General features: G+C 43.9%; 1 protein-coding gene across 3 annotated transcripts in view; it reads right to left on the minus strand.

Moving 5' to 3' along the window:
* Positions 1-13,064, minus strand: part of ADGRG2 (adhesion G protein-coupled receptor G2) — a 267,587-nt gene that overhangs the window by 79,874 nt on the left and 174,649 nt on the right. For all 3 annotated transcript variants that reach the window (XM_063955727.1, XM_063955726.1, XM_063955728.1), the window contains one exon: positions 7,629-7,673. In XM_063955727.1, the coding sequence (XP_063811797.1) occupies positions 7,629-7,673 (45 nt within the window). The remainder of the gene's footprint in view (positions 1-7,628; positions 7,674-13,064) is intronic.

Below are 13,064 nucleotides of genomic sequence, written 5' to 3' on the forward strand. Positions count from 1 at the left end.
AATACACATTTCCCTACTGCACATGTAATGCCTACACTTATGGGCCCTACACACTGGGCGATAATTCTCAAAGATATGAATGATCTGGTTCACTAATGAACGAGATACCATTCATATCTTTGAGTGTGGAGGCACCAGCGATGAACGATGCGCGGCCCCGCGCTCGTTCATCGCTGGTGCCCCGTCAGCTGTGCATGCAGGCCAATATGGACGATCTCGTCCATATTTGTCTGCACTTCTATGGATCCGAGTGACGGGGGAAGTGAAGAAACTTCACTCCCCCCGTCACTGCCCCCCCCCCCCGCTGTGTCGCCTGTCGGCCGTATCCGCCTTCCGGCAGCACGGCGGCGGATCGTTAAATGTGTAGGGCCCATTACATCTAGTATGCAGGTTGAGCCAGCATCTTACTATTTACTACTACATACGCTTAGCTAGGTAGAATGGGGGGGGGGGGGGAGGGGAAGGTCAGGGAAGGCCAAGAGTAGGTTCATTCACCAGGACATAGATGCGCCTGCCAGTAGGTATATCTGTTCAGCGTCTGTGGCACAGGTCAATATATATATATATATATATATATATATAGTTTTTCCTTTATTATTACTTTTAAAGTACAAAGAAATAAAAATTGATAAGTGTTTAATAGTATGTCAAAATGCAGTAAATAGATAGGGCACCAGTAAATCATTTTTAAAAGGGCTGATCCTTAATAAGTTTAACAGGGGGTGATCACTAAAATATTTATCTGGGGCGATCATTAATATATTTAGCTGGAGTGATCATTAATATATTTATATATTTAAAGGAGGAATGGATTCATATATTTAATGGGCGCAATTAGTATTGTGTTTAATAAAAATAAAGAATGGGAAAACCATTATAGCTGTAGTATGGGGGCAACAGTTGAGCATTTACAACAGGAACATAATTTATAATGCAAACTTGTGGCACTTCAAGTACAGAGGTGTCCTCGGCTTACACATACAGCCTCAATACGCCACGCTGCGGGAGATGCCTTTAGCAAGTGAGCTGACAGGGTTCTTGCAACTCAGCTAGCAGCGGGCATCTTTTTTTTATCTGAATATACGCCTTCGACTGTGCTGATTAATTTGATATGTGACACTTGTAAATCTGTGTGTGACTGAGTCTATATATGAAGTACAACGTAACCTGGTATAGAAAAAAATCCAGGGCTGCTGAATCGTAGCACTTCTTATGCAGATTCAGACACTTATCTGCACACAGATATACAAGTGTCACACATCAAAGTAATCAGCGCAGTCTCCTGGTGCATCCTAGTTGCATCTTGTTGTATCTAAGATGCATTTTCGTAAAAATAAGAATTTACTTACCGATAATTCTATTTCTCGGAGTCCGTAGTGGATGCTGGGGTTCCTGAAAGGACCATGGGGAATAGCGGCTCAGCAGGAGACAGGGCACAAAAAGTAAAGCTTTAGGATCAGGTGGTGTGCACTGGCTCCTCCCCCTATGACCCTCCTCCAAGCCTCAGTTAGGTACTGTGCCCGGACGAGCGTACACAATAAGGAAGGATTTATGAATCCCGGGTAAGACTCATACCAGCCACACCAATCACACTGTACAACCTGTGATCTGAACCCAGTTAACAGTATGATAACAGCGGAGCCTCTGAAAAGATGTCTCACAACAATAATAACCCGATTTTTGTAACTATGTACAAGTAATGCAGATAATCCGCACTTGGGATGGGCGCCCAGCATCCACTACGGACTCCGAGAAATAGAATTATCGGTAAGTAAATTCTTATTTTCTCTATCGTCCTAGTGGATGCTGGGGTTCCTGAAAGGACCATGGGGATTATACCAAAGCTCCCAAACGGGCGGGAGAGTGCGGATGACTCTGCAGCACCGAATGAGAGAACTCCAGGTCCTCCTTAGCCAGGGTATCAAATTTGTAGGATTTTACAAACGTGTTTGCCCCTGACTAAATAGCCGCTCGGCAAAGTTGTAAAGCCGAGACCCCTCGGGCAGCCGCCCAAGATGAGCCCACCTTCCTTGTGGAATGGGCATTTACATATTTTGGCTGTGGCAGGCCTGCCACAGAATGTGCAAGCTGAATTGTATTACACATCCAACTAGCAAAAGTCTGCTTAAAAGCAAGAGCACCCAGTTTGTTGGGTGCATACAGGATAACAGCAAGTCAGTTTTCCAGACTCCAGCCGTCCTGGAACCTATATTTTCAGGGCCCTGACCACATCTAGCAACTTGGAGTCCTCCAAGTCCCTAGTAGGCGCAAGACACCACAATAAGCTGGTTCAGGTGAAACACTGACACCACCTTAGGGAGAGAACTGGGGACGAGTCCGCAGCTCTGCCCTGTCCGAATGGACAAACAGATATGGGCTTTTTTGAGAAAAAAACCACCAATTTGACACTCGCCTGGTCCAGGCCAGGTCCAAGAGCATGTTCACTTTTCATGTGAGATGCTTCAAATCCACAGATTTGACTGGTTTTAAACCAATGTGTTTTGAGGAATCCCAGAACTACGTTGAGATCCCACAGTGCCACTGGAGGCACAAAAGGGGGTTGTATATGCAATACTCCCTTGACAAACTTCTGGACTTCAGGAACTGAAGCCAATTCTTTCTGGAAGAAAAATCGACAGGGCCGAAATTTGAACCTTAATGGACCCCAATTTGAGGCCCATAGACACTCCTGTTTGCAAGAAATGCAGGAATCGACCGAGTTGAAATTTCTTCGTGGGGCCTTCCTGGCCTCACACCACGCAACATATTTTCGCCACATGTGGTGATAATGTTGTGCGGTCACCTCCTTTCTGGCTTTGACCAGGGTAGGAATGACCTCTTCCTGAATGCCTTTTCCCTTAGGATCCGGCGTTCCACCGCCATGCCGTCAAACGCAGCTGCGGTAAGTCTTGGAACAGACATGGTACTTGCTGAAACAAGTCCCTTCTTAGCGGCAGAGGCCATAAGTCCTCTGTGAGCATCTCTTGAAGTTCCGGGTACCAAGTCCTTCTTGGCCAATCCGGAGCCATGAGTATAGTTCTTACTCCTCTACGTCTTATAATTCTCAGTACCTTAGGTATGAAAAGCAGAGGATGGAACACATACACCGACTGGTACACCCACGGTGTTACCAGAACGTCCACAGCTATTGCCTGAGGGTCTCTTAACCTGGCGCAATACCTGTCCCGTTTTTTGTTCAGACGGGACGCCATCATGTCCACCTTTGGTAATTCCCAACGGTTTACAATTATGTGGAAAACTTCCCCATGAAGTTCCCACTCTGCCGGGTGGAGGTCGTGCCTACTGAGGAAGTCTGCTTCCCAGTTTCCATTCCCGGAATGAAACACTGCTGACAGTGCTATCACATGATTTTCCGCCCAGCGAAAAGTCCTTGCAGTTTTTGCCACTGCCCTCCTGCTTCTTGTGCCGCCCTGTCTATTTACGTGGGCGACTGCCGTGATGTTTTATCCCACTGGATCAATACCGGCTGACCTTGAAGCAGAGGTCTTGCTAAGCTTAGAGCATTATAAATTTACCCTTAGCTATATTTATGTGGAGAAAAATCTCCAGACTTGATCACACTCCCTGGAAATTTTTTCCTTGTGTGACTGCTCCCCAGCCTCTCGGGCTGGCCTCCGTGGTCACCAACATCCAAAACTGAATGCCGAATCTGCGGCCCTCTAGAAGATGAGCACTCTGTAACCACCACAGGAGAGACACCCTTGTCCTTGGATATAGGGTTATCCGCTGATGCATCTGAAGATGCGATCCGGACCATTTGTCCAGCAGATCCCACTGAAAAGTTCTTGCATGAAATCTGCCGACTGGAATTGCTTCGAAGGAAGTCACCATTTTTTTACCATGGCCCTTGTGCAATGATGCACTGATTTTAGGAGGTTCCTGACTTGCTCGGATAACTCCCTGGCTTTCTCTTCCGGGAGAAACACCTTTTTCTGGACTGTGTCCAGAATCATCCCTAAGCACAGGAGACTTGTTGTCGGGATCAGCTGCGATTTTGGAATATTTAGAATCCACCCCTGCTGTTGTAACAGTATCCGAGATAGTGCTACTCCGACCTCCAACTGTTCCCTGGACTTTGCCCTTATCAGGAGATCGTCCAAGTAAGGGATAATTAAGACGCCTTTTCTTCGAAGAAGAACCATCATTTCGGCCATTACCTTGGTAAAGACCCGGGGTGCCGTAGACAATCCAAACGGCAGCGTCTGAAACTGATAGTGACAGTTCTGTACCACGAACCTGAGGTACCCTTAGTGATAAGGGCAAATTTGGGACATGGAGGTAAGCATCCCTGATGTCTCGGGACACCAGATAGTCCCCTTCTTCCCGGTTCGTTATCACTGCTCTGAGTGACTCCATCTTGATTTGAACCTTTGTAAGTGTTCAAATTTTTTTAGATTTAGAATAGGTCTCACCTAGCCTTCTGGCTTCAGTACCACAATATAGTGTGGAATAATACCCCCTTTTCTTGTTGTAGGAGGGGTAATTTAATTATCACCTGCTGGGAATACAGCTCGTGAATTTTTTCCCATACTGCCTCCTTGTCGGAGGGAGACCTTGGTAAAGCAGACTTCAGGAGCCTGCGCAGGGGAAACGTCTCGACATTCCAAACTGTACCCCTGGGATACTACTTGTAGGATCCAGGGGTCCTGTACGGTCTCAGCGTCATGCTGAGAGCTTGTCAGAAGCGGTGGAACGCTTCTGTTCCTGGGAATGGGCTGCCTGCTGCAGTCTTCTTCCCTTTCCTCTATCCCTGGGCAGATATGACTCTTATAGGGACGAAAGGACTGAAGCTGAAAAGACGGTGTCTTTTTCTGCAGAGATGTGACTTAGGGTAAAAACGGTGGATTTTCCAGCAGTTGCCGTGGCCACCAGGTCCGATGGACCGACCCCAAATAACTCCTCTTCCTTTATACGGCAATACACCTTTGTGCCGTTTGGAATCTGCATCACCTGACCACTGTCGTGTCCATAAACATCTTCTGGCAGATATGGACATCGCACTTACTCTTGATGCCAGAGTGCAAATATCCCTCTGTGCATCTCGCATATATAGAAATACATCCTTTAAATGCTCTATAGTCAATAAAATACTGTCCCTGTCAAGGGTATCAATATTTTTAGTCAGGGAATCCGACCAAGCCACCCCAGCTCTGCACATCCAGGCTGAGGCGATCGCTGGTCGCAGTATAACACCAGTATGTGTGTATATACTTTTTATGATATTTTTCCAGCCTCCTGTCAGCTGGCTCCTTGAGGACGGCCCTATCTATAGACGGTACCGCCACTTGTTCTGATAAGCGTGTGAGCGCCTTATCCACCCTAAGGGGTGTTTCCCAACGCGCCCTAACTTCTGGCGGGAAAGGGTATACCGCCCATATTTTCTATCGGGGGGAACCCACGCATCATCACACACTTCATTTAATTTATCTGATTCAGGAAAAACTACGGTAGTTTTTTCACATCCCACATAATACCCTCTTTTGTGGTACTTGTAGTATCAGAAATATGTAACACCTCCTTCATTGCCCTTAACGTGTGGCCCTAATAAGGAATACGTTTGTTTATTCACCGTCGACACTGGATTCAGTGTCCCTGTCTGTGTCTGTGTCGACCGACTAAAGTAAACGGGCGTTTTAAAACCCCTGACGGTGTTTTTGAGACGTCTGGACCGGTACTAATTGTTTGTCGGCCGTCTCATGTCGTCAACCGACCTTGGCGCGTGTTGACATTATCACGTAATTCCCTAAATAAGCCATCCATTCCGGTGTCGACTCCCTAGAGAGTGACATCACCATTACAGGCAATTGCTCCGCCTCCTCACCAACATCGTCCTCATACATGTCGACACACACGTACCGACACACAGCACACACACAGGGAATGCTCTGATAGAGGACAGGACCTACTAGCCCTTTGGAGAGACAGAGGGAGAGTTTGCCAGCACACACCAAAAACGCTATAATTATATAGGGACAACCTTATATAAGTGTTTTCCCTTATAGCATCTTTTTTATATATTTCTAACGCCAAATTAGTGCCCCCCCTCTCTGTTTTAACCCTGTTTCTGTAGTGCAGTGCAGGGGAGAGCCTGGGAGCCTTCCCTCCAGCCTTTCTGTGAGGGAAAATGGCGCTGTGTGCTGAGGAGATAGGCCCCGCCCCTTTTTTGGCGGCCTCGTCTCCCGCTCTTAACGGATTCTGGCAGGGGTTAAATATCTCCATATAGCCCCCGGAGGCTATATGTGAGGTATTTTTAGCCAAAAAAGGTTTTCATTTGCCTCCCAGGGCGCCCCCCTCCCAGCGCCCTGCACCCTCAGTGACTGCCGTGTGAAGTGTGCTGAGAGGAAAATGGCGCACAGCTGCAGTGCTGTGCGCTACCTTAAGAAGACTGAGGAGTCTTCTGCCGCCGATTCTGGACCTCTTCTCGTTTCAGCATCTGCAAGGGGGCCGGCGGCGAGGCTCCGGTGACCATCCAGGCTGTACCTGTGATCGTCCCTCTGGAGCTAATGTCCAGTAGCCAAGAAGCCAATCCATCCTGCACGCAGGTGAGTTCACTTCTTCTCCCCTAAGTCCCTCGTTGCAGTGATCCTGTTGCCAGCAGGACTCACTGTAAAATAAAAAACCTAAGCTAAACTTTTCTAAGCAGCTCTTTAGGAGAGCCACCTAGATTGCACCCTTCTCGGCCGGGCACAAAAATCTAACTGAGGCTTGGAGGAGGGTCATAGGGGGAGGAGCCAGTGCACACCACCTGATCCTAAAGCTTTACTTTTTGTGCCCTGTCTCCTGCGGAGCCGCTATTCCCCATGGTCCTTTCAGGAACCCCAGCATCCACTAGGACGATAGAGAAAAGACAAAAAAAAAAAGACCAACACTGGCAGTCTCTCATGGGAGAGGGGCTGTTTTGCATGACTGCAACAAGGATGTATGAAGACACATCTGTACAAGTATCAGCAACCACAAAGCAGCCCAAGAGTTGCAGCATCATAATGCTACCCACGGTAAGTGCTGCTTGTTTCCGTCCACCTCTCTTAACCAAGGAAGCACCAGTATTTGCTTATTTACAAAATTTAGGGGCGTCTAAGTAATGAGCAGGAGTGTCCCTATAATAATTAAACTGCAGACAGAAAGATAAAGAAATTAATTTAGAGGGGATGCAGTTAAAATGCCGGCTGTCGGGATCCCGGCATTTAGGAGATCGACACCGGAATCCCGACAGCCAGTGAAATCCCGACATACGAAATCCCGACTGCCATCCGGTATCCCCACTTGATTGGTAGGTCCACGGTACCAACCGAGTGGAAATAGATCCTGTGGCCCAGGCCCGAAGTATGGCGAGCGGAGTGAGTCCCACAAGGGAACTCGCTGCCGGGATTCCAGCAGACGGGTTGCCGCAGTCGGTATACTGACAGCCGGCATCCCGTCTGCTGGTAAATCATTTAGAGTACCAATGTGTTTGTTTGTGTGGCATTTACCTTTGGTACTGTAGATAGAAAAATGCCTAAAATATAATAGTGGTGTTTTAGAGTGCACACTACTGTTTATGATCATGTGCATGATGGTTAAGGGGCTGCACAACACTTCCATTAGAATTCAGAACTCAAAATACTTACAATTCTGAATCTCACTGCTGGCATTGGCAGTACAATTCATTCCTCCTGCAAACATTTTTTGGGAGAAAAAACAAAAAGTAAAAAAAAAATGAAGCAATATTGAAATACTGTTTGTGCTAGTCTCATGAATTGCTCGTGTCTTGTCTGCATACAGTATGGCACTAACAGTTGCTATAAGAAATCCCACTTTGTTTTCCAGTCAAGATAATAATTTTGTATGTTTGTATCTCCACTCATTTATGTCTCACCAATAATGATTATTATTAAAGGACTCATCTAAAAGATGGAGCAGCTAGGTTGTTGGGAATTTATTAAGGGTCTATTTACTAAGCCCTGGATCGAGATAAAGTGAACAGATAAAGTGGCCGGAGTTAAAGTACCAGCCAATCGGCTCCTAACTGCCATGTCACAGGCTGTGTTTGAAAAATGTCAGTTAGGAGCTGATTGGCTGGTACTTTATCTCCGGCCACTTTATCTCCATCCAAGACTTAGTAAATAGACCCCTAAGCTTGTTGGTAAGAAGGGATAAGTTCCAATGTTCCCATTTACATAATTTGAAGTAGAGTACATTCTACCAGGATTTTAACCCCTTTCTGTCTACCTATTGCTGCTATCTATCGCTCACCTGGGTCACACCAACAATTTCTAGAAGATATTTCTGCCGTGCTCACTCACTTCTAATCCTCTCGCATCCTCGCCATCATCATGGGGGAATTCAATATCTCTGTTGATAGTCCACAATATCCTTGTGCCTCCAAACTACTCTCTAACATCCTCTCTTGGCCTTGCCCAGTGGACTGACACCTCTACTAATAAGGATGGCCACTGCCTAAATCTTGCATTCCCCAGACTATGCCCAATTTATGATTCCACCAAAGGCGCATAAACACGGTGAGATATTGACTATCTCTGATTTTGACTTTGTGATTTCCCCTGAACTCCCCAGGGCCCTGAACCACTGATACTGACTAACTTTACTTGACTAAGTGCCAATCATGACTATACTATGTACTAGATTGTACACAATATAGTCAAGATTGAGTTGCCTGCACAGTCTGTCTTTTCTTGTGATACCAACCCCACGGGAGCGCGCATTGGTAACACAAGCTATGTACACACGGTGTGATTTGCAGTAACTTTCCTTGCGATTTTGACTACATAGTCAAAATCGTAAGGTTACTTCGCACTGTGTTTATGCTCCATAATATTCCTTACCCTCTCAGATCATAACCTTATCACCTGTACGCTTTCCTCTATTACTTCACTCTCAGTGTCATTGAAGTCTACCAAGCCTCAAACTCACAGAAATATTAATGCTATTAATTGCCCACCTCTTTACATTCTCATCTACTTCTACATGCACTTATCCTGAGATTGCTGTATCACACCTCAACCAAAACATAGAAATAGCAATAGATGAAGAGGCCTCAGCTACTCATCACACTCCACGTAGACTTACTGTAGATGTCAACTGTGGCATTCTAAATTAACAAGACACCTACGAAAAACTGTCACTTAAAAGTAGAATGTCAGTGGTGTAAATCTCATACTTCTCACATGTAAAAGACTATCTACCACTCTTATCGTAAGGCTCTGGACACTGCCAAGCAAACATATTTAAAATCTCTCATCTCTGCTCAAGCCTCTAACCCCAGGCAATGTTTTAATATATTTAAATCAAGTCTTACCCCTCCCTCATCCAACCCAGCAGCTTCTATCAGTGCAGAAGATATTGCTTCCTCTTTCAAGGATAGATACCCAGGGCCAAATGTAATAGAGTGAGAGTTTCAGAAAGTGAGAGATTTGGTAAGGTTTTTCAGTTTTTTTTAAAGTGGCAATCATTGAAAACAGCAAAATCAGGTTGATCTTGCTGTGTAAATGATTGCCACTTTAAAAAAAACAGCAAAAACTTACCAAACCTCTCACTTTCTGAAACTCTCACTCTATTACATTTGGCCCCCAATGAGGAATGAAACCAAACAAACTATTCATAAAATTACCTGAATCATTACAGGATGAATTGCAGACATCCGTTAGCCCTATAAAAAGAAATTGCACATTATCAATTAGACTTACTGAAATGCATAAATCCCACAGAAATTTTTATATTAACAGCTGTCGTATAGAAAAAGTTATTAATCATGTCCATACAGCTGATTGGATAAACAATTGATGTGGTTTGTTGACGACTACTCTGAGTGTTGGGACCCCAGTAGAATCTCATCCATGTCTCTTGTTTCTCTATAAAATACAACTGCACATGTAATGCCTATGCTTGGTGGCGTGGAGAGCTACATCTATCCCAACACTTTCCTTGGACTTTGTACGCTTAAGGGTGTTAATTTATTGTGGGTGTAATTCAATTGTTTGAAAAGTCAGTTGGGTGTCTGTTTTTTCCTATCTAATAGACAGGAAAAAACAGACACCCAACCGACTTTTCAAACATTTGAATTACCCCCACTATATCATGAGCTGTTGTTTTTCTCTATTTACCTCTTATATGAGGTAAATTAACGGACGTTCACAGAACAAACACCAACATCAGTTTGAATTCTTTGGGATGGACTAAGTATCACTGGCTTTTGAACATTCTATACATTGAAAGTGTTATATATAATGTTTTTATGTGGAAACAGGGCTGAGCGCCATGCCTGTGGTCCTTTATTTATAATGAAGTCTCACCTTATATTTACTACTACTTACGCTTAGCTAGTAAAAATGGGAGAGGGAAGGCCAAGAGTAAATCCATTCACCAAGACACAGATGCATCTGCCAGTAGGAATATTTGTGCAGCGTCTGTGCCACAGGTCAATTTACATAGGGTTCTTCTTTTATTATTATTACTTTTGTAGAACCATGAAGTGAAGATTGCATGGTGATTAACATGATCTCAAAATGCAATAAATAGATACAGGGCCCAGTAAACCATTAATTTTAACAGGGCTGATCATTAATATATTTAACAGGTGGTAGTCACTAAAATATTTATCCGGGGGCGATCATTAATGTATTAACAAGAAAGATCATTAATAAAGTTGTGTATTAAAAGAGGGACTGGATTCATATATTTAATGGAGGCAATCTATTAAATGTAAGTATATAAAGATGATTGTTATTATTATTAAAGAATGTGGGAAACTACTATATTTGAAGTATGGGGGTGACAGTTGATCATTTATAACAGAGACATCCTTTATAATGCAAACTTGTGGCACTTCAAGTACAAGTATCAGGAACCACAAAGCAGCCCACGGGTTGCAACCTCATAATGCTACCCATGCTAAGGGCTACTTGGTTCTTCCCCCCTCTATTACCCAAGGCAGCACCAGTAAGCACTATTTCCAAGATTTAGAAAGATCTGAAAGATTTGAGCAGGGGTGCACCTATAATAAGGAGATTGCAGACCACAATTTGCTTGAGTGGCATTTACCTTTTGGTGGATAGAAAAACACAGAACAAAATAATAGGCAGAGAACTTAACACTACTGTATATGACCAACTGCATGATGAATAAGGTACTACACAGCACCCACATTAGAATTCAGAACTCTAGCAGCTTATAAACAGGCCAGGGTGATGTTTTGCATGTCCGTCTGGCCATGGTTTAGATGTTTCATCAAGGATACAGCTATATACCTAGGTCACTGCATGTGTATGAATGCTCACAATACTTACAAGTTTGAACCTCACTGGACATACAACTCATTCCTCCTGCAAAAGAGAAAGAAAAAAAATCATGTCTGCATATGGCATTAAAAGTTGCTTTAATAGACCACACTATAGAACGTTGTTTTCTCACCAATAATGATTATTGTTTTCTTATCTGTACAGTACTTAGCTATTTGGCAATTAAAAATTTTAATCAAGTGGTATAAAAAGAATAGACCTTGGGCAGTTGCCTGCATGGAAGCAACCTGAATGGTCTGAATACCCATATTATAGTGCCACGTTTTAATGCATGGACTCAAAGGTCTTAGTTCCTATGCAGGCTGGGATAGAGGAGTAAGCAGTGTACAGTCTAACAGCAGACAGATTGATCAGCACTGGAATCCACAAACTAGTAGATGTAAAAACAGTAATCATTATGGAGATCAGGGTTATAAAGGGAAAAATGAGGGACACAAGGACACGTGAATATTTACATTTTCATGTAAAGATATCCAGGCTAATCTATTCTATAGCCAAAAACAAGATTAAGAAATTGCACTACTCTATAAAGGGTCCTACACACTAGAAGACATGACTAATGTGAAAGATGAACAATGTGGAACATGAGCAATTTCCTTTGAACTTCCCAGAGCCCTGACAAACGAAATTGAGTGTACACACTAAGCAATTTTTCAAACAATTTGAAAGACGAAAGATATCTTTGGAATTGGCACCTTATTTATATATTTTAATATTGGGGAGGCATTTCTGGGAGTGTGGGCAGGGCTGTAGAAGGGGGAACCAATTAAGTTTTTTTAACCCACTGCCCCACCAATTTCCACTGTGCCAAAAACGTAATAAAAAATTTATTATAATGGGTTCATAAATTTATATATATATATATATATATATATATATATATATATATATATAAGAAAAACCAGAGTGTCCGGCTCTCTCATCAATAGCGTATGCAGCGCCAGGTGCCTGCATACACAACTAACAATGCATCCAGATAAGTAGCACTCTGGCGAAAGTGCCACACAAGTAAACAGCACTGAGACATTGCCAATCTGATATGTGCCCGGAGAGTTATATATACAAGACGCCAGGAGTGCTACTTATCTGGATGCATTTTATATATATATATATATATATATATATATATATATATAAAATTTATGAACCCATTATAATTATTTTTTTATTAAGCTGGTGGCACAGTGGAAATATAATTGGTGGGGCAGTGGAAGAAATTATGATGGAGACGCTGTGCGGCTCCCGTCAGCGGCTCAGCTAGAATGGAGCTGCTCCTGGGGAGGGAGCCGCTGCCGGGGAGGAGGAGCAATGTCACATTGTGTACATCGCTCATCGCGGCTCGGTACACATGTGTCGTGATGTACGATGTCACAAGTGACATTGCTCACATTGAGCTGCATGCACGGCCGACGAGCGACCTGCTTTTATCGAGCACGGGTGCGCGCATAGGCCGTCGGGGTGGCCATACACACTAGCGACTTGAACGATATATCATTCAAAATTGTCTGCATCGTCCATATCTTTTAAAAAACTCGTCTAGTGTGTGACTGTGTGGCCCTTAAGTATTCCAGCAGAAGGCCCTAGATTCTTTATGTAGCAGTGAATTAATTATTAGAGATAAATGGTTCCGTTTTGCTGAAAACCGGACACACCCAAACTTTGTGGTTTCGAGTCAGACAGACACCTGCCTCGGGTTACTTTAGTGTTCGGAGTCGAACAGAGTCCCATCTCAAGTCATCTCGTCAGGTT

The sequence above is a fragment of the Pseudophryne corroboree genome, chromosome 2 (genome assembly GCF_028390025.1).
Source record: "Pseudophryne corroboree isolate aPseCor3 chromosome 2, aPseCor3.hap2, whole genome shotgun sequence".
NCBI lineage: Eukaryota > Metazoa > Chordata > Amphibia > Anura > Myobatrachidae > Pseudophryne > Pseudophryne corroboree.